The following is a 24,951-nucleotide window of genomic DNA, read 5'->3' on the forward strand; positions in this document are numbered from 1 at the left end:
TTGATATTTATATGTATTCTATATTTATATATTTCTATTGTGTTCAAATGTTTTGTTTTAATTAAATGTCTATCAAGGTTAATTTGTTTGTGGTTTTTGTGTATGGTAATGGTATGGTACAATTGTTTCACATTCCATGTCAATCGTTTGTGGAAATGTCTGTCTTGTGCACGTCTTCGTATCCAGAGTCTGCCAATATCCTTTATTAAACACTTAATATTCCTGATATAGATGGCCAACGACTCCCATGATATTCTTGCTGAAGAAGAATTTGATGAACCGTTTGCAGACCAAGATCATTATGAAGATATTCTAGAAGATCCTGATGATCTTCCTTCTCTTCCTCCACCAATGCCTCCTCCAGTTTCTTCATCTCCAGACTTAAAAGAACCAATTGTTGTTGATTTAAATGATAATGAAACGTCTAACTTCTTTCCTAAAACTCCACTAATATCGGAATCACCCTTGAAATCTATAACTAAAACCTTAAGTTTCTTGCCAAGCTTTTTGCGCCCTGGATCAGACTCACCACCACCACCTAATGAATCTCCACAAGATGTGGAACTTCAATTGGAATCAAATGGTTTCGAAAATGAAAATCCCTCTGAACTAACTGACGATAATGATTTAAATTATTATGAAGATAAAATTGAACCGTATCCAGAGGATAATGGTTATGAACCAGAATACCTCCCTGATACTCCAGAACCAGAAGTTGATCATCTAGAAGTGAATCCGGAAGCATTTACTCGTTCTAAATCTGTCACATTTGCAGATGATGTTGAAAATCTAGAAGAGAAAAATTCAACTCCATTATTCTCAATTTTTGGCTCAATACATCGTAGATTATCTGACACACTAAAACCTCTTCTGTCACCAAAAGAAGAAACAATTTCAGAACCTTTTGAAAGGGATGAAAGTGATGCACCGGAAGATGATCAATGGCAAAATCAACAATATATTTTAAATGAAGAAGAAATTGAGATTCACGAAACCGATATCGATTCCAATGAAGTTCCAATATCTTTAACTCCAGAGCTTGAGGAAATTCCTCCAGAGCCTGATGCTCCTCATGTAGAGATAGAGGATCATCTTTCAGAGAAGGAAGAACTTCCTCATGAACTGGAAGAATTTCCTCTTGAACTTGAAGAACAATTAGATTTTGAAACTAACAATCTGGTAGAATTGGAAAATAACCAGGAAGCTTTAGATATAGATTCTTCTTATGTAGAAACTCTTGGTGAACCATTGGAAAATGTAGATAATTTTAACACTGATGACATTGGGGTAATAGAACAGCCCGAGGCTGATGAACAGCCAGCATCTCTTAAAGATAGTATTCCCTTCTCATTGGGTGCGTTCTCTAGTTTTCGTATGCCTGGGTCAAATGATGCTAATAAAAATAATGTTGATGAGGTCATTGAAGGTCAAGAGCCTAATGAAAATTCTTCCTTTTCTTTTGGTGGGTTCTCTAAATTAAAAATGCCTGTCCTGAGTTCTTCTACGGAAGCCAATGGCAACCAAGAATCACCTGCTTCTGCAAATTCGTCCTTTTCCTTCGGTGGCTTTTCTAATTTTCGAATGCCAGGGTCAAATGATATTTCTACATCTGACCCCAATGATGGGCAAGAACCTCCTGTAGAGAATTCATCATTTTCCTTCGGAATCTCAGGATTTCGTGACCTTGTACCCATCATTCCTTTACCGGCATTTCCCAATTCTGAATTCGTGGAAGAGGATGTAGAGGTGGAGACAGAAAGAGGTACATTTTACACCCATTTCCATGCATGTTTTTAATAGTTTTAGATTCACTTTTTAATATTTCAGTTTATCAGATGTGATTTTAATCCAATCTTGATATACACCCTTCCTTTACTTGCTTGTAAATGTTAATTTAAGAAAAGCTTTTTGTGGCTGCATGCAGTATTTAACTGGGTTTGTTGTTAAAGTTGTATATGTATTTTATTTTTATACTTTGTATTTGGTTATATAAGGTATAGTAACTGTATTATTTTAAAGTTTCATATGTAAATAAAATTACATGCTAATTCAGATAGCAATGTTATAATTTTGTTTGCATGGTTTTTTTATTCCAATCCTTCCATTGAAGTAATGAAAGGTAAAGAGAATATATAAACACATTTCTATTCGCTTGGCTGACTTCAAATCTCAACACTGTCTACTTGTTCTCTCAAAAATTAAATTTTTTTATATTTTAATTCATCACGAAAAGTGATGGTAAATTAATTTCATAACAAATTTGAGTAAATATCTTAATTAATTAATTTCTAATCTTATCGTCGTTATTGTAGTTACTGATGGAAGTGAAGAACCAATATCAATACCAGAAGTTTCTATACAAGAGGTTGGTGATCTATTTGGTAGTTGTGACATTGAAGCCGTTGCTAATGTTTAGTAAAAATATCTGCAAAAATGTTAGACCTCTGCAACTTTGCTAATATTTAATTAAGACCTCTGTATATTCTCTTATTTATCAAGACCTCTGCAACTATGCTATTTATTTAATCAAGAGCTCTGCAACTATGCTATTTATTTAATCAAGAGCTCTGCAACTATGCTATTTATTTAATCAAGAGCTCTGCAACTATGCTATTTATTTAATCAAGAGCTCTGCAACTATGCTGCTAGACCTTTGCAAATATGTTAGACCTCTGCAACTACGCTAATTTTATTTAATTAAGACCTCTGAACTTTTCTCTTATTTATCAAGACCTCTGAAACTATGTTATTATTTATCAAGACCTCTGAAACTATGTTATTATTTATCAAGACCTCTGAAACTATGTTATTATTTATCAAGACCTCTGCATCTATGCCAGACCTTTGCAAATATGTTAGATCTCTGCAACTTTGCTAATATTTAATTAAGACCCTGTTAAAAGGGGTTTGCGCAAAAGGGTTCGCCGGAAGCCTAAAAAAATCCCCTGGCCACGGCTCCTGCTGCAACTACGCTATTATTTAATTTAGACCTCTAAAACTATGCTATAATTTTATCAAGCCCACATAATGTTCTCATGTGGGAGGTTCAAATTGCTGGTTGTAAATTGTTCCTCTGCTTGTTCATCATATTTTGGTTATTTTAGGATATTTAATGGATCATTTTTGCTTAGCAACATTGTATTAGGGCGCAATATAAGACTATCATATTAATTTTTTTTTTTCTTATAGGTCCAAAACTTGGATATAGACACCAATGGTTCCCTCCTAGCTACCAGTGGTCTCCTGTCATCTGACAGATTTGGGGTATGTTTTCAATTGTGAATTTCAGTATTTTTTTCCCACTGTTTTAGCGAGATTGTTTTTCATCATTTATTGATTATATTATTATTTATTAATTGATGATAATGTTTAGATAGATATAAAAGATATCGGATATCAATATTTTGTTAACTTGACTAAAATATGTAGATTTGATAACATTCTTTTGTGAGTTTATGGTTTTTTGTTTGTATTTGTTTATTTTTCTTTGAAAATATTTTTTGTTAATTGTCATGGTTTAAATGAATAGCAAGATGAAGAGAATGAAGCAGAAAATAAAGAGATTCTTGACAAAGAGGACGGAGAAGCGGTTGAAGCTCGTGAAGAAGATACGCTTGAACATCAAAGAATTGATCTTGTGGGAAGCGAAGAAGTACAAGTTGATCCTCTTAATCAATCGCTCGAAAATGATAATCTCAACAAAACGGATATTAACATTTCTGTAACCGCCCCAGAGGACGTACCAGAAATCCCACCACCGTTAGAAACCGAAATACCTGCAGAAATCACTGCCGAAACCCCACCGCCATTTAACACCGCCGTCGAATCACCAAAAACCGAGGAAAAGGGCTTTAAAAAACAGACGTCATCTGGTGACGTGCCAAAGCGTTATGTGAAGAGTGATTTGTCGAAGGTATACATGGTGAATTATGGGTTGGATATGCTAAACAGTAGATCTGCTTGCGTTAACAATATATTATCAGTTTCTTCTGGGTTCTCAATAGCTACATTGCACTATTATATAATACTGTATGTTGGTTTGTGGCGGATTCTGAACTCTAGATCTTTTCATCACTTTCTTTTTTCAATTTCCTACAGTAATCTTGTATACACTGTACTATAATATGTACTTTTCTTATTTAATAATAATATCCTGATATCTTTAATAACATGTTGTTTCTTTATGGTTTTCTAAATTACTGGTAGATCATAGATTGACAAGTAAAATAGCTTTATTTTGAATAAAAATAGTCAAACATGAGTGTGTGTCTTAAACTGTGTAACTTTTACATTAATAATCTTTCAATATCATTATTATCAATATCATTATTATCAATATCATCATTATCAATATCATCTTAATCATTGTTAATTACATAATTAGAGTAATCATAGTATATTGATCTTCTCTTGCTTTCATTCACTTTGTCTACAGATTAGATTTTAATTACATAGTAATAATTAAATAATAATGTAAATGTAATACAGAACAATGTTTGCAGTGTTTATTTTAGCAAAAACTTTTATCATGATATGGCCATATATGGACATGATGATGTCATATCACTACCATATTTTCCATATCACACTTGTTTGTAAAACTAGTTTAATAGTGTAGACAGAGCCTAATTATTTACCAAGTTGGAGTAGTTATTTGTTGATGTTTGCACTTCCCCGCATCATAAACAAATACCTTTGAACTTGTAGGCCTACATGCTGCTCATTTAAAATGAGAATAAAATTATTTTTTTTAATTGATTTGTTGACCATTTTAAGATAAACTTTCAATTTTGTTCAAATGCATAGGAAGGTGATATTGCAGTTTGATTAAGCAATGATTAAAAAACTGTATAGTTTTAATTACATTATAATATTTTTATTAATATATTGGTAGAGGTATATTGATCACAACTAGCATGTAATACACTCAATATTATATATAAATACCACAGGCATATAGACACTTTGAGATGAGTGTATATATTTGGTGTTGGGGAATGTTTAACTAAGATCGTATCTGGTGATACCTTATTAATATGTGTCATTTTCTTTTACAAATTTACATAATAAATAATATTCATACAAAGGTTACCAATTATATAATTTTTTATTTGAATTTCACGCTTCAATTTTGTTGTTGCAAAAGAAATTATTGTTTTTTTTTTTTACTAATTTTGGTTGTAAAATGTATGCATAGTATTTTTAAATGGATGGATCTAATCTAAACATTTTTTCTAGTTTTATGATATTTGTGTATAATAATAGATAGACATAAAATTGTATTATTGTGAAGGATTATAAAAGTGGGCAGTGTTTTATGGAGTTAAGCAAATTGTAATTTGAGTTATAAATCTGTACTAATTTATACTATATGGGATTTTACAGGGGAGCTCATCCAGCTTGACAAGTTTATACAGTGCTAGTGGAGAGGCCTATGGCAAAATACCTATCACAGGAGACGTACAGTTTGGCCTTTCATACAACCACAAGCTCACCCAGTTCTCCATCAATGTTGTTGCGTGCCGAGACCTTGCCCCAGTGGATACAAAAAAGAACAAATCTGATCCGTAAGTGTTGTTAGGTTGCACAATATATACAGTAGTAGACCTATTAAGGGACCTTTGGGATCAAAATTAAATGCCCAAAAAACAGAGTCCCTTCTTTAATAGAAGTGTCCCGATGTACGGGATGTATCATATATATTATATAATATATACCTATCTAAAGCTCTGTCTATAATCAAACTAGTTGTATGTTTAGATGATGTGGGGACGTGCAAAAATCAATAAAGTAAATACTCCAACTTTCTATTAAGCTCTGTACACTATCAGACTAGTTTGACCAAAAAAGTGTGAAGTGTTGTGATATTGCCAAATATGATAATGATATGACATCACATTTTTTTGTCACATAAAGTTTGATAGTGTAGACAAGGCTTTAAAGTGAATGGATGTGTTGCTAATTTTCATTATTATTAAAAAGAGAAATTTTATCATTGCAGGTATGTAAAAGTTTACCTCCTTCCTGACAAAGGTCGGAACGGAAAGAGAAAGAGCAAAATCAAGAAAGGAACCATCAACCCACAATTCAACGAACTCCTTCGATACAAGATCAAGGAGACCGAGCTTCGTACGCGTACTCTTAGCGTAGCAGTCTGGAACAATGATAAACTTGGACGCAATTTCTTCCTTGGAGAGGTTTTGTTACCGCTTGATGATATCCACTTTGATAACTATAATCCTAAATGGCACCAGTTGCTACCTAAAGTAAGCTGTGAAAATATTATTTATTATTTCTTGACTGCCAAAAACATCACAAATAACAACCACAAAGTACACTTAGTGGTAGGTAACGCATACGAGAACTAAATCGCTATGGGTTAGAGTCAGTGTTCCCCTCTTACCAAGTAGCACATTAAGATAAAATATAGCATTTCATAAATTAAAATATATCTTCAACAATAAAAATTATAGAAACACTAATAAGATCAGGTAAAATATTGTCATTGAGGAGAAAGAGAGAGAAATACTTTTCAAGCTTAAAGGGTCTTTCACAGGCACGGTTCCGGTCCGGTGCCGGCAAATCAAATCGAATGTCAATGTTTTGTTTTCATGTGTCTATGCGCATATCGATTGGTGCATAGATGCGTAGAGCGTCGTGAAAACAAAACATTGTTTGATTTGATTTGCCACCACCGGACCGAAACTGGTATGAAAGACCTTAAGCATGGCTTGGCTAATACAGTAGTATTAAGCTCTGTCTACACTATCAAACTTTATGTGGCACAAGAATGTGATGTGCTCATATTTGGACAAGATGATGTCATAGCACTACCATATTTGGGAACATCACTACCATGGGCACATCACACTTTTGTTGTCAAACTAGTTTGATCATAATAACAATAATTATAATAATTAAAAATAATAATTACTACTACAATAGTAATGACGATAATTTTTATGTGTTTAAATTTTAAATGTAAATATGTATAATTTGGTTTGTATGATGTAGTATGTTTAAGCGGATATTAGCCCTTGATGGCATTTGCAGAAATAAAGAAATTGAATTGAATAGTATAGACAGAGCTTTACAGGAGCTCAACAATCTAGGTGTGAATACTACAGTTTACCTTGGTGGATTTTTCTTTAAATTTTCTTCCATTTTCAATCCAGGTACTTGATGATGGTGGTATTATTTACAAAGGTGATATTACACTAGCCCTCAAGTTTGAAGGAGAGGGTGTGGAAGCGGACCAAAAGGCACCAAAATCAACTGGAGCTTTGTTGATACACTTTAAAAGTGCTAAGAACCTGACTGCTGTCAGGCCCAATGGATCAGACCCATATGCTAAATGGTAGGCCTGGAAAATAGAGAAACTTTATTGGTCTTGTATAAAACATACAAGAAATGTCTATGTTGTTGGCAGCTCATATAAAATCATACACACTTTAGAATATATAAAAATGTGAGAAATATATATATTTTGTCCAGTGCCCACCTTAACCAGAGGAGAGTCATAAGCCAATACGTCTGAGGCAGATACTAGATGCAGGGGCTGCCATAAGAGTCAGCAGTGCTGTTCTATTAAACAAGTATTCTTTCGTGTACACTCAAATATATAATTGTGTTTTTTTTTTTATAGCTACCTAGAGCCAGATCGTTCAAAAGCGGGTAAGAGGAAAACAAAACATGTCCGCAGTAGTTGCAATCCAAATTGGGACCAGCAAGTTCAGTATGACAATGTGACGATTGATCAACTGAAAGAACGAGCGTTATACGTAACAGTGTGGGACAAAGACACACTCTCTGCTAATGATTTCCTTGGCGTTATCAGTTTAAGTCTGGGCACAGGTAATATTCCATTTAAAATTGAATTACAAAACTGTTATTATTATTTATTATAGAAGTGCTGTTTCAACACATGAGTTGTAAGTGATAATTTGTGGTTGTGTACAAATGTATGTAGGTTATGAAATCATAAGTTCAAATTTTATCCATTGAGGCCCAGATCAATACAAGTTTTTCTTGTCTAGCATCGTTCAAACACAAAATACATTTACTGCATACAATACGTAAATTTATAACAATGTTTAGAATCTGAAAAAATGAAAAGGAAAGAGATTTTTTACATAATTATTATTTAATTTATTAATTGGCAATTTTGATCTGGGATCGCTTAAAAAACGTTACAACCATTGTTAATTTCTTTTCAGGACGTGTTGGTGGTAAAGACGTGACCTACATGAAGTCTAAAGGGGAGGCGATTCGAATCTGGGAAGAAATGTTAACTAAACCAAACAGCTGGGTGGAGGCTACCATTCCACTGCAAGCAAAACTATAGATGGCGATATGCAAAAATAATTAAAATTCACAATAATTAACAATAAACTTGAATTGTTCAACTAGCTATATTGTTTTAATAAGAAAATTGTCAACTTTATCCAATGTCTACCACGATAGCGTTGGAATTCATCATGCTTTGCAACTTATATTATAATAATAATTATAGCATGTTGTTTTGGTATACATAATAAACAATAATATTAATACAGTATTTATAATGTATTGTGTACCTTATAAAATATAGCTTTTATTAAATTGACAGTTATAGAAAAAATTCGCAAACATATTAACCTACTTATTACGTTAGATATTTTAAAGCAATCCTTTCATAAATGCTTTATTTTACGTTCATTCATATCATTCCATAAACGTCAATACTTCCAATCTTGATCTCTTCGGCCATTTTATAAATTATTAATAATACAAGTAATATTTAAAATAATAATTAAATAATTAGTTAAATAGAATATTATTATTACAAAAGAATGTAGAGCAGTTATAGTATAAAAAGTATATATAATAGTTCAATCAGTCCATGCCGGGAATGAACAATTCACAATATAATCTCTTTTTTTTTATATATAATTATAATTTATGTATATATGGTAAAATAAGGTTTGGTTTATTAATAATTTATTTATATGTTTATCCTATATTAGTATTTAATTATTGTAATGTCTTAAACTTATTTAATATATTAACAAATCCGAATTTTGATAATATGATTAAATGGTAAACGGTTTGTTTATTCATACAATATGTATACCCTCGGATATATATACCGTGTGGAAATTATCAGGTGTATGTATTTATCCAGCTTTGTTGATGTCCATATTTTGGCAAAATTTGAACAAGCATTTGTTTGCATTTTTCAGTTTTACTGTAAGAAACTGAATATACCATATTGCATTTTCAGAAAAATATTTTCAAAATTGTTAAAATATGTTAATAAATACCTACATTAGATCGGTATCGATCTGCTGTGCTAGACTGCCCTCGGATATAAACTGCCGGAAAATGATCAGTTATATTTGAGATTGGTTTTCAATTTTGCGCATTACAGGAAAAAATAGGTCACCATTTCAGCAGGAATTTTTGTTAATATACTGGTTTCATCCTTATGGAAATCGCTGTTAATGTATTTTCAGTTAGTCTTTTCCAACATTGATAGGACATAGCATTATAGAAATATAGATAATATAAAATAGATAGAAATGGTTCAAATATGTAAACATACTATAATATTTGCAATATTTAGAAGTTAAATGTATTCTTTATTGTGTCTACTGGTTGTATTTTTATCATTTATACATTTCATATTACTACATAATATATTATTACTAATACATATTTATTGCTTTTGTTGAAATATACATATGACTTGTCTTATAGATTGTTATAGTTGATCAGTCCAACCATGGAGGAAATTATGGTCAAACTTATGCAAACACTGTGCCTATTATGTAGTGTCTGTACAGTTTGTTACACATTAATACTATATATACAAACAATTTTGGTTTATATGCAACACTGTACAGCCCTTTTTAGTGGTTCAAGACCCATCTTACAGTATATTCAATTCACATATACAACACAAATGTAGCAAATTGTTACATGGACATCTCCAGAGATCTTACCGATAATCTTTCACACACTAGTTTGTCATGGTGTACATATTGTATCATTTATGTGTTTATATCAATGTAACGAGAGGCATGTAAAGATTACCGACTTTACAGGGTGTGTTTCAAACTAACAATATTTTTACACATGTGAAACCGGTATTATTTTATTTGGTACACTCTGTCTTTACCAGAGGAAAAAAAAAGCTTTTAATTTTGACTCGTGTTATCTGAACTTTGTTATATTACAACTCGTGGCACAGTGCGTGGCCAACATGTATTTTATGTCAAGGAATGCATGCAGTCAATATACCATTCAGCATCATACATAACTCATATTACAGTTTTAATATCAGTTTTTTAATATAATATTAAGGTACTACCGTAGGCCTACTTTAGATTTGCAGTAAGAGCAGTAATGTATAGCAGTAACCCATGCTGCCATAATATGTGATTATATACTAATTCGAATGGGATGAGTTAGTATAATAAAATCGCACTCTTCCCTGACAAAAATACTCTTGACAAATATTTTGTTTAAATAAATTGTCAAGAATATAATTTGGAACTATTTACGGCCATTGATGTATTCCTTTACTTTAAAATCTATTGTAATCAAAAAATTGAAAGCAAAACTGAATATGGAACTTTATTGACTTTAATAATATATAATGGCAATGGTAAAAATTCATTATGAATTTAAAAAAAATACAGTATGTAGATTAGACTATAACTTTGATGATATACAACCGTATTAAAAATATAAAGTACAATATAGTAGGTATATAGTTCCAATACTCTTTCTAATAGACTAATATACCAAATATTAAAAGACCATTACAGTACTCAATGTGATATGTACCAAGATATTATGATAGGGTGTATATAGAAAAAAAATATAGCCATCACTCAAATGTGTTTTGAAACGACTCTGGTACTTGGCTTGTATTTGGACATCCTATGTTCATGTAAAATGGTTTATTTGGATATAGGTAAAGCCATACTTCTTGTACCTCACTAATTTGACCTAATTGATCATTAATTGTGTTGGATGAAATTATCCCCAAAAATACTCAATCTGTTATTGGCGTTAGGTACCCCAGTAATTTTAAACGTCCAAACTTTCACGAAATGATAGCATTTGCTTTCTCCCGAATTTTTTGGGAGGTTTAACCAAAGTATAATGTTAATCTACGCACAAATAATTTATTCTAGTTTGCATTCATTTACAAAATAAATTCAATATAATATTGAGATGACCTTGAAAGGTTTGCAAGTAAAAATATGCAAGCTTTCCTAAAAAAATGATTACATGTTTTTGGTTCATAGTGTAGTGTATAAATTATATATTATACATTTATATTGTTTCTTCTGATTTTCAATGAAAGTATACTTATTAAATGGTGGAAACTTATATATTTATTGTTTTTCTATTTTCTTTTAAATTGTCCAATATTGTTATAATACCATCTCTCTTTTCATTTAAAAAACATCTAGTATCGTAGATAAGGATGCTGGGATATCCTTGGTTATGAATTTATTTATTTTGCAATGTTTACAAATTTTACCAAACTTTTATTTGTGACTGTTTGGAGAAGTTTGTATTACTTATCTACACTAGTTACTGGCTCTTAAGCTCTGTCCACACTTATCACACTGTATGTTAAAAAATAAGTGCCCATATCGACATGTCATATCACCAGTGATCACTGGCTTAAGGGTCTTTCAACACCTCTTCTGGCACGGCGAATCGAATATCAATGGTACGTGTTCACAACGCTCCATGAGGCTATGCGCCCAATCGATATGCACGTAGTCACGTGAAAACGAAGCATTGACGTTTGTTCGATTGGATTTTCCGGAGTGGGACAGGAACCGTCCCGGAATGGGACAGGAACCCGGGGGCCTCTGAGCAGTGCCCAGAGGGAAAAAACAGGCATTAAAATATGTATGAAAAATGCTAAAAACGGCTGAGGCCTCCAATGATGGAGGGCCACTTAGGATAGGGGCCTCAGGTCTCCACTGCATATCACTACTACAACTTGGGCAAATCACACTTTTTTCAAACTAGTTTGATAGTGTATACAGAGCTTTAGGCATTTTTTTTCCTGCAAGATCACATGACTTCAAAGACTAATTTGATTTGCTGCATTGCGTCTGTCAAGAAGGGGAAAACTTGTTTTCTGCAGAAAATTTCTCAACTGTTCCTTAGCAAACTTTGGACAACTTTTCTTGCTTAACTTCTGTTTGACAAGTTTGCCACTGTTAGGCTTTAGATTATCTATTTTATATCAATTCCCATTTTTCTTTTTTACAGTATAATATTTACAATAACAGAACACAGACACTTGACTTATTTGTTTAAATTTTATTAGATATATACAATGACTATTTTACCATAAATATTTTCTTGTTTTTTAATAATTGGAATTATATAAACCTAACTAAACATTAATAATTGGTTTCATTGTTATTTCTGTAGCTGTGTGAACAAGAAAATATGCAGATTTTTTAGGTAAATTTACTGTTTACTAGTAACTTTTCATAAGATTCTATATATTTATAGTAAATTTTAATATTTTCTACCACATAAAGATATTGAGGAACACTACACAGTAATCTAGGTGGGAAACATGAGTATTATACCAAATATGGAAGCATAGAAAAATACAATATAATATATGAAAGGAAAATAATGGAAAAAAAAAGTATGAATGTATTATATTTCCATAATATATAACTCTATTTTATGCTGCATTTTACATTACACAATGTCAATATTGATTCAGGTGTGGTCAATATTGATTCAGGTGTGGCCAACATACAGATAGTTGTGTATTTTGTTAACAACATATGGAAAATTTACTTTGGAGGAACCAAATGCATATGGGTAACATCAATTCACTACAGGCATTACATTATAGGTGGAGCCCATCTGGCCAGGGCACGAAAATATTTTCCCCAAAGACTTTCTCTGAAAATTTGGAGGGCGTCCCATTTTAGGGAGAATTATTATGAATATGCATCATGTTTTATCTGCTCTGCGCTCGCCCTCTGAATGAACTTTTTAATATGCTTTCCGTCAAACCGTCTGTGTAGTCGAATGAATTAGACTATTGACTATGGGGTTCGAACCAACTTCTTTTTAATTTATAGTGAGAGAGATTATTTAGAGGGTATATCTAGGAAGTAGTTTGGCTATATTTCAGAAAAAGTCTTTAGGAAAAAATTTTACACAGCCAGGGTCCCTCCCTAAATTTGATAAATGACAATAGATAAGATATTAGATTAAGTTTAGCACTCTATTTCACACTGTTTAGGCTCTGTGGGTCCCTTTCCAAAAATCATAGATCCAGTATCTGTATTTTGCTCTTCACAATTCATTAATGTCCAATTATTTTTTCAGCCTTAATACTTTTACAGAAAGACAACCTGGTCTATAGACAACCTGGTCTATAGATTTTTAATAACATTAAAGCAAATTGCTTTCTCATAACAACCTTTCATTACAAAGAATTACTTTACTCATCGATTTTCAGTTGATTCTTAGATAAAATTTCAATAATTTCCTGCTTGTTTGTAATGTGGTTAACACTTGTTTCTTCCGGGCGTAAATTGCGATAATGCATACATGAACACCTCCGTCTATTAATTATCGTGATCTGTGTAATAATTACATAGGTTCACCACATTTGGAATGCACATTGTTCCGCTTGAATAATCACTCATGTTCGATCTGTCTCTAGTATATTTCTTATGTGTAGTTCTCTTTTATTTTCTACAAATTTTAAGAATGTCTTTATTCTCTCTTCTCTGTCCATAGTAAATTGAGTAAGCTTTTCTTCTATACTGTTTTCCAAGGCTTTATCTTCTAAAGTGCAATTTGTTCCATCGGTTTTGAGTTGCTGTATAACACATTGTTTATCGGATTCTAAAACTGCCTTTCTTCGCTCCGATGCGTTAAATTCTTTGGCACTCTGAAAGAAAATTAACATAACATTTGTGGCTAATGGTTTTAGTTTGAAAGATGATCCTCGACCATAGCTCTGACAGTAGAACCTGTGGCGTAACGCAGAAGCCGGAGGTCCCTGGAGGCCTCGGGCGTATTAACCTTTTTCAACATATTTTAATGCCTGTTTTTTCCTCTGGGCACTGCTCAGGGACCCCCATAATGCCCCTGGGTTTAGCCAGTGAGTGCTCATAGCTGTTACGCCACTGAGTAGAAGTCTTCTTAGCTAAGGACTTAAAACTCTAGGTTCAGTGTACGCATCTGGCTTGTTTGCACCTAATGTATTTTTTGTTTGTTTGTTTGTTTGTTTTATCTTTATACTCGGTGACCTCTTCAGTCAAAGACTGATCTCCCAGAGGGCCCAGTTGGTGATCAGTGGCAGTGATGTACTAATACACCGGGGTAACCCCCTACTCGTCTCGAAAGATGTACTAGGTTCTTTAAAGTGCACACGAGCAAGTTGTGTACACTGGACCTACGGTTTATAGTCCTTATCCGAGAAGACTCGTTCTACGACCAGAACCATGGAGTGAGTGAGCCTCGAACCCCTGCCGATGTTATGGCTACGTAATTACGGTTCCACTGTCTTAACCGCTCGGCCACTTAAGACAGTGGAACCGTAATTACGTAGCCATAACTTTGGAAGATAAGTGGGTCTCCCTGGTGCACTGGTCCATATCAACCCCTCGACACAAAGGTAGTCTTAGGGAGATGGAAATTGATTTATGTGTTGTACGCACATGAGCGCAATTCAACCCCTGGAGATACTAGACTGCAAGACAAACGTTATTCCCCCATATTTATATTTTGTTTTATTTATGGAATGGAAATGGTGCATACTTTTACTGATATATAGCTTCTTTGATAATGTAACACAGCTCCAAATAGATGCCAAATGGTGAACTCTGGCCATAATACCTCAGTGAAAGACAAAACTGTGTAGCTACTCTGAAAAACCAAACAATAAAGAATACTTTAAAATAAATAACAGCAAACAAGAAAAACAATGGTTTAATCAACATTTCCTTAGGTTAACTTTCACCATTCAATATAAAAGGATACTTGAGCATGGAGGTTTCCCAATTGAATACACCATTGTGTTAAGCTCTGTCTACACTATCAAACTAGTTTGACAAAAATTGTGATGTGCCCAAATATGGTAGTGATATGACATCATCATGTCCATATATGGGCACATCACATTTTTTTGTCACAAAGTTTGATAGTGTAGACAGAGCTTTACTCTGCACTACCAAAACATTATTTTGATATCAATGTTTATCCTGTTTGCAAAAATGTTATACAATACAATATTATTTATTGTCAATTTAACAAGGTATAAATGAAATTTGGTTGTTTATTTTACATTTTGATTTACATATGTTGTTAATTTGTTGTCACATGACCCTTAAAAACTCTATAGCTTACCTGCCATAATAGGAAGTCTGATAGTCTTGTTTCACCAGACGTTCTAATCAACAAATCTGGGTCTTTGGAATGGTTTGTGTATAAACACTTCTCTAACAGTTCTTCTGATGAGTCACTTAAATCAATACAAATAGTTTAAATAGTTTTTATGTGTTGTTGTTAAAGTTGTATTATCCCCCAAAAACATGAAAAATAAAGATTAATAAAATCAGAATAGATGAATAGATTGTTTTCTAGTTTTAATAAAGTTAATCAATAATGCAGAAAAAACTCTGAAAAAATAAATAAACGGTTAAATTCAACCAAAAGCCCATAGCTGCCAGCCAATTTGAGTATTTATTGCTTTAAATTACAGTTTTTTAGGTAAATACATTTTCTTGTCGATCCAAATTTTGGTCAAAGTGGAAAACTATTAGGTGACATTAAAATGGTATTTTATTTCGCTACGGTGATCGTTCGAGATCACACGAGATCCCGTTGCGCACGCGCACGTCAGTTCGTTGCATACGCACAAAATCAGAAGTCTTCGACATTGGATATCTAAAGAAAAATTGATTATTTTGTAAGAAATACACGTCATATTATCTATCAAGCATTGTTTCGTTATGGACAACTTATCACTTGGTAAGAGGGATAACGAAAAATCAAGAAAAATAGTAGAAGTAGGGCGTGAGAGCTCAGAAACTTCGACAGGTTTCGCCGACCCTGCGGGGCCAGGCGTGCTAATTAATAGCGGGAATAATACCGCGCCCGCTGGGCCGGTAACTATGAAGCATAGTAGTGGAAAGCGTAGGAAGGTCGCCCCGTCCGGGCCGGCTGCTCCCGCTGATGTATCAGTAGCTTCCCAGCAGGGGAAACTGATACATGATTCTAAACATAAATCCACTAAATCAAAACAAAAACCTGTCTCAGAAACACCTACGGTTGATAACCGTCTTGACAAAATGGAACATTTTATGAGAGAGTCTCGTCAGGAAAACAGTGAACTACGGGAGATGTTAGAAACAGTATTGCTAGAACGTACTAGGCCTACTAGGCCTAGTGATGAATATGATGATGATCAAGGTCAGTACATAGAATCAGAATATAAAACTCACCAACAGAATGATGTTGAAAGTGGGTACATCAATAACGATATATCTGACTCTGAAGTGGTTGACCTAGAGAGTTTGGGCCAGTGCCAAGAAAAGGATAAACAAACCAAAAAGTTAGGGTTTGCTAAACGTTTTGCCACTCTTATTGAGGAGGGAAAACCTCTGCAAGAAGTTCAAGCAGATAGTGTAAACTATATGATCACAACTCCGCTCGAAGAGAAATACATGACAGAAAATTGTCAAAAGTATCCCAAACCAATAAACTGTCAGAATCTTCTTGTACCAAGGGTAAATCCATTGATATGGGAAAACTTGACACCAAATGTACAAAATCTGGATTTGAAGATCCAGAAATGCCAGAAACCCCTTGTCAAAGGACTTGTGGCCTTTTTGAGATCAGCTGATGAATTGCCAACTCTAACTAAGACACAGGAAGATAGCGTGGCTTTATTAGCGAGCGCACACTTTGAACTAAATCAGTTGCGAAAGGAGCTGATCAAACCTGATCTTAATGCTCGATACACTCATCTCTGTAAAACACGAGTAAAGACAACTGAATGGTTGTTTGGCAATAACCTTCACAAGGCAGTAAAAGAATTAGAGGAAGAACAGAAAACCGTAGGCGTTATGAAAAACCGGCAGGGGCAATATAGGTCACATCGGTTCACACCATATCAAAATTCAGGCTCTATTGCTAATAGGAGGTCTTATCAAAACCGTTCGATAAACACAGCCTTTCAGCAAGCCGTAGTAGATCACACCTGTCTTTTTTAGGGCAAGGTTACAAAAATCAGTATCCCCAACACCAGAAACCTGCACTGTCGATGAGAAATCCCAGGTACAAACGGGGAAGATATGCTGCCTCCACTCAGCCGTTGGGAAAGCGGCAGTTCAATCAGAACTAAAACAATCTTCTCCAGTATCAAACCTAAACCAAGTAAGTAACGGTTCCTCCTCTCGATTAAATGTTACTGAAACTAAACATACAGGAGGTCAATTGGTACACAATAAAGCAGTTTGGCTCCATATTACCAGAGATATTAATATCCTGAGTATTGTAAATGGTTATGAATTAGAATTTGAATCATCAGAACCACCAATCCAAGCCTATATACCAAGGCCTTACAAACTCATCATGAGGAAACAAAGGCAGTAACCAATGAAATCAATCGCCTTTTGCAAATTGGTGTGATTGAACACTCAAATCCTGAGAATGGTGAATTTTTATCAAATATTTTTACCAGACGAAAGAAAGATGGCGGATATCGTATGATCCTCGACCTATCTCAATTAAACAAATTCATAAAATATTACCATTTCAAGATGGACTGTTTTGATACAGCCATGAAATTCATAACAAAAGACTGCTTTATGGCATCAATTGATCTCCGAGATGCATATTATTCAATTTCTATTGCAAAACACCATAGAAGATATTTAAAATTTAGATGGAATGATGATCTATGGCAATTCTGTTGTTTGCCCAATGGACTCTCTTCAGGTCCACGCATATTCACTAAACTCCTAAAACCACCATTAGCAACTATGAGAAGTTGTGGACATACTGTTATTGCCTACATTGATGATACAATTATAATTGCTAAGAATAAAAAAGCTGCCCACGAAGCAGTTAAACAAACAGCAGAACTATTTTCTAACTTGAGGTTTGCCATACATCCATCTAAATCTGTAATTGAGTCAGTGAGGGAAATAAAATTTCTTGGATTTGTAATAAACTCTCGCACCATGAAAATAAGCCTCACAAAAGAAAAGGCCCAAGAAATATGTAATCAATGTATATCGCTAAATACAAAAATTAGGCCCACTATTCGTTTTGTCTCATCGGTTATAGGTAAGCTCGTTGCAGCTTTTCCGGGTGTTCAATATGGACCATTACATTACCGTGGGCTTGAAAAAGACAAAATCTATGCACTGAGACTAAACACGGGCCACTTTGATAGAAAAATGGCCATCACACAAACCGCTAAAAGGGAACTAAAATGGTGGATTGAAAATGCTAAATCAGCAACAAAGAAAATAGATCATGGGGTACCCTCTGTGAACCTAACTAGTGATGCTTCGGGCCTCGGATGGGGTGCGTCAAACGGTTCTATTCACATAGGAGGGAGATGGAATTCCAAGGAAATAGAAAAAATCAAGTCAAATGAAATAAACTATCTAGAAATGAAGGCTGCCTTGTTTGCACTAAAAGCCTTTTGTGTAAATAGTTCAAATAGCCATGTTTTGATAAAAATTGACAATACCACTGCAGTGGTGTATATAAATAACATGGGAGGAATAAAATCACAGGCTTGCAATGCTATGGCAAAAGAGATTTGGGAATGGTGCATACCCAGAGACATATTTGTCACTGCTCAATACATACCTGGAATTCTAAATGTTATTGCTGATACAAAATCTAGGAAGTTTAATGACCAAATAGAATGGGAACTTGATAGGGCAGTTTTCCAAAAACTGTGTATACAGTATGGAAAACCTGACATAGATTTGTTTGCATCGCGCCTCAATGCTCAAGTGAGAAAATTTGTATCATGAAAACCAGACCCAAACGCAATTGCTATTGATGCGTTTACACTTCATTGGGGAAAAACGTTTTTCTATGCATTTCCTCCATTTTGCCTCATTGCAAGGTGCCTTCGAAAAATAGAGGTGGAAGAATCGGATGGGTTTATGATAGTCCCACGATGGCCTTCACAACCCTGGTTTGCTAAGCTACTCTCATTATTAATTGAAGAGCCAATAATACTTCCATCCGGGAAAAATATAATTACTCAACCGGTTTCCGGTCGAGAACACCCACTTTACAAACGATTATATCTTATGTGTTGCAGGTTGTCGGGAAACCTTCAAAGACAATGGCTTTTCAGCAGAGACTACCAACATCTTATTATCATCATGGCGAGAATCAACCAGAAAACAATACTCCATATATGTTAACAAATGGCTGGAATTTTCGCATCAACGACAGATTAATTCTATGCAGACCACTGTCGTAAACATTCTGGATTTTTTGACTGCACTATATCCTACGTTAGGATATAGTGCTCTCAACACCGCAAAAGCTGCGTTGTCATCGTTTGTGACCCTCAAAGATGGCACTCCGTTAGGCACGCATCCTTTAATTTGCAAATTTATGAAAGGCGTCTTTAACCTGAAACCGCCTGCACCTCGCTATAACACTACATGGGATGTAAAACCAGTACTTAACCTTATAAGGAAACAGTCTCCAGTTGAATCTCTCAACCTTCGAGATTTGACCCTAAAAACATGCATGCTGGTAGCTCTAGTCACTGCACAACGTCAACAAACACTACATTTGCTAAACATAGACACTATGCAAGTGACGACGTCGTCGGTAAATTTCAAAATAAATGAATTATTGAAACAGAACAGACCAGGGAAGCCGACAGGTTGCTATCTCAATATCAAGAAATATCTACCAGACCCTAATATTTGTGTTTACACTGCATTGGTAGAATACATTGACCGCACGAAAGACCTGCGCAATGGTGAAGAGTATTTATTTATAAGCTATAAAAAACCTTATGAGAGTTTCAACGGACACTATAGCACGATGGATTAAATGCGAGATGCAAATTGCAGGAATTGATGTTACACAATTTAAACCTCACTCAACTAGGTCGGCAGCAGTTTCAAAAGTAAAACGATCTATGCTTCCGGTCTCTGATATTTTGAAACATGTGGGTTGGAACAGTGAAAAAACATTTCGATCATATTACGATAAACCCATTCGAGAAGATGGTTGTAACTTTGCTCTCGCACTAATGAAAGAATAAATGTTAATTACCATAACTAACAAGCGAGCACACTTTATTGAGTTAGTTTATAAAATGTTATAACTGTAGTACAGTTACATGTTGTGTTGAGTTTAATATCCCATGATGGGAATGTTATACACAGAGAAATTGAAGTTGCTACAAAACGTTATATTTAAAATGGCTAAAATGTTCCTCTAAATGCTAAGGTACTTCATAGCAAGTTGGAGTAGGCCTATAGGTTGTTAAAAGTGTTTATTGCAATATACAAGTTGTGTTTGGGATTAAGTTTGAAATCCCACGTTGGGAAGTTATACCCAGCAATCAAAATGTTCTTTAAATAATAAATACCAATGTTATTTAATTACATGCGTCGTTATTATTTACCCAAACAAACTGGTCGTTGAGGCCAGAGTTTCTTTAAACTCTCATGTGATCTCGAACAATCACCGTAGCAAAATAAAATAAGAAGATTAAACGAGAACTTACCTGTTCGAAGTTTGATCTTTATTTTATGAGGTAGGTGTAAGTGAGAGATAACATGCCCTCCACTCCCTACCCTAAAATTAACTGAGCTTTAATAATGGAAGACAGCTCCAATATGTTATAAACTTGATTATTGAATTTCGCTCCACTTGGTCAGAAATTCCATACGGATGCAACTCTGGCCTCATGTTGAAGACTGACGTGCGCGTGCGCAACGGGATCTCATGTTATCTCTCACTTACACCTACCTCATAAAATAAAGATCAAACTTCGAACAGGTAAGTTCTTGTTTAATCTTCTTATTATTAAACAAAAATGTTTTAAGAATTATTTTTTCAGGGGACAATACATCTTTAAGATTTTGCATAATTAATAACAATTTAAAAAAGACTTACCTTGGGTACAACAAACCACTTTCGACTCCACTTGCTACGTCTTTCACAGCATTTGTTATCTCATTTCTTGATGTATATGCTAAACAAACATTCAATATTGCCCTAAAAAATAAACAATTTAAAGCTGTTAACAATTCTAATTTGTAGAATGAGTTTTCCCCAGACACCACACATGAATAAAATGATTGTGAGATCTTGGTTCAAACTCAACTCTAGCAGTATTTTAGACACTTTACTTACACTACCTCTCTCCACCTAGGTGTATAAAATGGATCAAGACACAACTTTGCGCTGCATTATTATTATGGGAGTATGTTTCCATGCATATTTGATACAAAAAAAATGACTGGGGTAATAATGTACAGTGCATTGAGGGCTTACTTATATGCGCTATATAAGAACGAAAATATAGAAACTATTATTATATTATCTATATAATGGGAATACCTTGTATTATTTCTTGAGAAGTATACTATATCGGCAGCTAGCTTTTGTAGGTCAGGCGGTAATAAGTTAATATCTCCTATTATTCTTATACATACACCATGCTTTCGAATCTGTTCCCTAAAAACCAAAAAAATAGTATATATACACTGTATGTTGAATACTACTAAATAAATTAACTACCGTATATAAAAGGCACCAAAGCCGTATTTAGTTTTGCTTTCCATGAAAAAGAACCACCAACTGTGTCAAAACAAGGCAATGCTGAACTCCAGAGATCAAAGAGTTTATCTGTGGCTGCGACCAATTCCATGCCCCTTAACAGAAACTGCCACAGAGAATATATACATAGTACAGTACTGTTGCTATTGGTCGCAGCCAAACATAAGATCAAAGGAATGTTACAAGTTCCTATCTTGGCAAGGCGAGCTCAGTGTCCTGTTGTTGGATTACCTTGGTGGAGGTGGGGAGTGAGGAAGCTTGTTTAAATTCCCTGCATCTGCAAAATGAATTAACATGACATTTTATAGAAATTTCTTTAGTATAAAGTTGCATACTTTTTGGCTTGAAGACGATGGAATTTTTCTCTAGCCAGATCCATTATGTTGTCCACTTCATCCTTTGACCTCTTAAAATTCTCGATACTAAATGCGTAAATTGTGACTTCATTGATTCCTAATTCTGAACACCATGATAAAGTCTGACAAGGGATAAATATTCATAAATCATTAATTACTAAGTAACTATGACATATTTTAATACTTTCCAGTGAATTAGACTAGACTAAAGCTCTGTCTACACTATCAAACAGGTTTGACAAATAAAATATGTGATGGTAGTGCTATACCCAAATATAGAAGTGATATGACATGTCCATATGGGCACATCACTTTTTTTTTTTGTCACAAACAAGTTTAATAACTGTGTAGACAGAGCTTTAGATTCTAAAATAGTATAAATGTGTCTTGCAAAAAAACAAATGTGAAAACCGACTTATTTCTACTTTCATATCATACTGTAAATTTAGTGTAATGTAATTGCGACAAAAATTGCAAAAAATTACTAATTATCCCAAAAAGGCTTTAGCTAGGGGCTACCTGTAATTGTATACAATAAAATACTGACAAAAACTAACCTCTGCTAATTTATCAAATCCTTTCAAATGCCCGAGTCTATTGTCGTATTTATGCTTTCTAGCATAGCGTCTGTTACCATCCATAATAATCGCAATGTGTCGTGGTATCGCCCCCGCTTTCAAAATCCGACAACAAAACTTTTGAAGCCATGTCATGGCAGGGAGGTCCTTCTCATCTTTAAACAAAGACTCCATCCTGCTTAAACCAACTACTGGAAAAAAAATATTAAAAATCATTAATAAAAAATATTGTTTTTTCTATTCAAGTGTAAATGTCACAGAGGTGTTAAACTATTCAGGGAGTTGTTATTTAGAATAAAATTAAAAATAAATTAAACAACAACTTTATGAACTATCATCAGTAAACTGTAAATTCAGCTTAAAATTGTAGATTTGTTTTGAAGAGTTAATATCCATTAACCATTAGAGCAACACACAAAAAATCTCTTACTTAAAATTCAAGTAGGCACCTACTATAAATAAACCAATACACACCTCCTGTACAGTAAGCTTCAGGATAAAAAATGTCAACTTAATTAGAAAACCTAATCAAATAAGTTATACTCATTTTGTACTTGTTAGCCAATAACCTACAGCAGACTACATCACAAATGCACAAGGCAGAATGAGTATTATTAGTGTTGCGCAATAACATTTCCTATTAATATTTTGTAATATTTGACTTTTAGAAATTAGACTCTTGACTTTTACAATGTCACTTTCAAATCAGATCACACCATAAATGAACATTATAAACAATTATGATAGTCATTTAACATTGTAATACATATTTAAGTGAAGAATCATTTTTTCCTTCCATTCACCAACTTTTTCACAACCCAAATGCATTCATTTGCAATACATTATGTAAAATGTTTACATTGTTATTGTTTAGAGCATTTAGCAATCTTTTGGTCACCTCACACTTGATATGTTGCTATTAAAATGTTAACTACACGTAACCATGTAACCAGAAACACAAATAAACCAAACTTTTCGATAACAATTTATCAAATATTGTATGCATGACAGGTCTAAAGTTTAAAGTTCATGTTTCTCAACCATTGTTTTATACACTGATATCATGTTCAATATTTAAATACTCTGGGTTACAGCAGTACAATACTACTCAACTCAAGCCATGTGGAAATCATTTATGATGACACGTTTGGAATTATTACATCAGTTGTCCAAGCAATTGAAAAATAAAATCATTTAGCAAAAAATAAATTTAAAAAGTGTTAATTTGTTATGTTGCTTAACTACTTTAATTCCATAAAATTATTATTTAAACAACTTTATTTAACACTTTGTAATTTCCTATAATAAAATAATCGTATTCAAAACAAATTCAATAAACTACGGCCTACGGGTCTCATCTGAAGGATGTGTACTGCTGGTACTGCTGCTGGTAGGGCCCTACTAGGGGCCCACACACGAAGCCTGTGCTGTATATATTTGACATTTAATACTAGAATGGAACAGAAATTTAGCTTGTGAAGAATCCTGGCTGGGGTTAATATGCATACCCCCTGGCCTAGCCTAAGGGTGTATTGACATGCATGGCAACATCGACTGATATATCCTTCTCACATCCCATCCTCCTCGCCTAGACCCTTCTCTGCCTAGCTAGCCGGCCATTTATTTAGTTTTAGTAGAGGACTCTTAGTCTTACATCATATAAACATATTGTTTTGCAAAATGTTTTAGCTAACTAAACCCTATCTAGCCAAGTGCATTACGTTTCTGTTGACAAAATAACACATCATCAATTATCGTCATATATTGCAAGTTACCTTAAACACAAAAGTTGATTACACGTCTGTTTTCTGGCCTAGGCCCCAGTGTTTCAGGCGAATAAGGTGCCGGTAAAAAGTCGTAGCGGTGCCCAGAGCTTGTAGTCCGCGAAGAGTAGCGTGGTTCTGCTGCTACCCGTGGCTTAGCTGCACAACGGCGTTTGCCACATACTCAGCTCTCAGTTTTAGGGGATTCCCTTTTACTGGGCATGCTCAGACTGACGCAATAGCTGTAAACTATATTTTTAATGGTAGTTCCCCGCACAAAATATGGCTGTATATCACTCCGATAAAAAAAGTATAACCGATTTTGACTAAAGTCACATACATAAATAAAAAAATCAATGCACATGGATGTCTATTATATATATTTATGTGTTTAATTAGATATTTTAAACC

The 24,951-nt window shown here is 34.0% G+C and overlaps 3 protein-coding genes and 1 pseudogene across 4 annotated transcripts; 3 read left to right on the forward strand and 1 right to left on the reverse strand.

Moving 5' to 3' along the window:
- Positions 1 to 74: 74 nt before the first annotated feature.
- LOC140055299 (uncharacterized) lies at positions 75 to 11,369 on the forward strand. Of its 2 annotated transcripts, XM_072100601.1 has the most exons (9): positions 77 to 1,762; positions 2,313 to 2,365; positions 3,190 to 3,264; positions 3,530 to 3,913; positions 5,386 to 5,567; positions 6,002 to 6,266; positions 7,176 to 7,357; positions 7,646 to 7,854; positions 8,217 to 11,369. In XM_072100601.1, the coding sequence occupies exons 1-9, from the start codon at positions 232 to 234 to the stop codon at positions 8,342 to 8,344; spliced, it is 3,009 nt and encodes a 1,002-aa protein (XP_071956702.1). In that variant the 5' UTR covers positions 77 to 231; the 3' UTR covers positions 8,345 to 11,369. The 2 variants fall into 2 exon arrangements, with proteins under 2 accessions (XP_071956703.1, XP_071956702.1); XM_072100602.1 differs by lacking the exon at positions 3,530 to 3,913 and having other exon boundaries at positions 75 to 1,762.
- Positions 11,370 to 12,410: 1,041 nt separating this feature from the next.
- On the reverse strand, positions 12,411 to 24,753 carry LOC140054772 (dehydrodolichyl diphosphate synthase complex subunit DHDDS-like). Its single transcript, XM_072099857.1, has 8 exons — positions 24,553 to 24,753; positions 22,757 to 22,968; positions 22,179 to 22,321; positions 21,625 to 21,741; positions 21,178 to 21,279; positions 15,406 to 15,520; positions 14,818 to 14,925; positions 12,411 to 13,945 (listed from the first exon to the last, which is right to left on the reverse strand). Exons 2-8 carry the CDS (start codon positions 22,949 to 22,951, stop codon positions 13,694 to 13,696), a joined length of 1,032 nt encoding a protein of 343 aa, XP_071955958.1. The 5' UTR covers positions 22,952 to 22,968; positions 24,553 to 24,753; the 3' UTR covers positions 12,411 to 13,693.
- On the forward strand, positions 16,173 to 17,273 carry LOC140054799 (uncharacterized). Its single transcript, XM_072099891.1, has one exon. The coding sequence runs from the start codon at positions 16,173 to 16,175 to the stop codon at positions 17,271 to 17,273; it is 1,101 nt and encodes a 366-aa protein (XP_071955992.1).
- On the forward strand, positions 17,823 to 20,339 carry LOC140054800 (uncharacterized; annotated as a pseudogene).
- Positions 24,754 to 24,951: the final 198 nt, after the last annotated feature.

The sequence above is a fragment of the Antedon mediterranea genome, chromosome 7, assembly GCF_964355755.1.
Source record: "Antedon mediterranea chromosome 7, ecAntMedi1.1, whole genome shotgun sequence".
Taxonomy (NCBI): Eukaryota; Metazoa; Echinodermata; class Crinoidea; order Comatulida; family Antedonidae; genus Antedon; species Antedon mediterranea.

Coding starts and splice junctions, on each gene's coding strand:
- LOC140055299 (XM_072100601.1), top strand. CDS start 232: ATGGCCAACGACTCCCATGATATTCTTGCTGAAGAAGAATTTGATGAA. Junction 1,763..2,312: donor AGAGGTGGAGACAGAAAGAG/GTACATTTTACA, acceptor TCGTTATTGTAG/TTACTGATGGAAGTGAAGAA. Junction 7,358..7,645: donor TCAGACCCATATGCTAAATG/GTAGGCCTGGAA, acceptor TTTTTTTTATAG/CTACCTAGAGCCAGATCGTT.
- LOC140054799 (XM_072099891.1), top strand. CDS start 16,173: ATGAAGCATAGTAGTGGAAAGCGTAGGAAGGTCGCCCCGTCCGGGCCG.
- LOC140054772 (XM_072099857.1), bottom strand. CDS start 22,951: ATGGAGTCTTTGTTTAAAGATGAGAAGGACCTCCCTGCCATGACATGG. Junction 22,322..22,756: donor GATTTGATAAATTAGCAGAG/GTTAGTTTTTGT, acceptor ATCCCTTGTCAG/ACTTTATCATGGTGTTCAGA. Junction 21,742..22,178: donor CATCGTCTTCAAGCCAAAAA/GTATGCAACTTT, acceptor TTTGGTTTTTAG/GGAACAGATTCGAAAGCATG.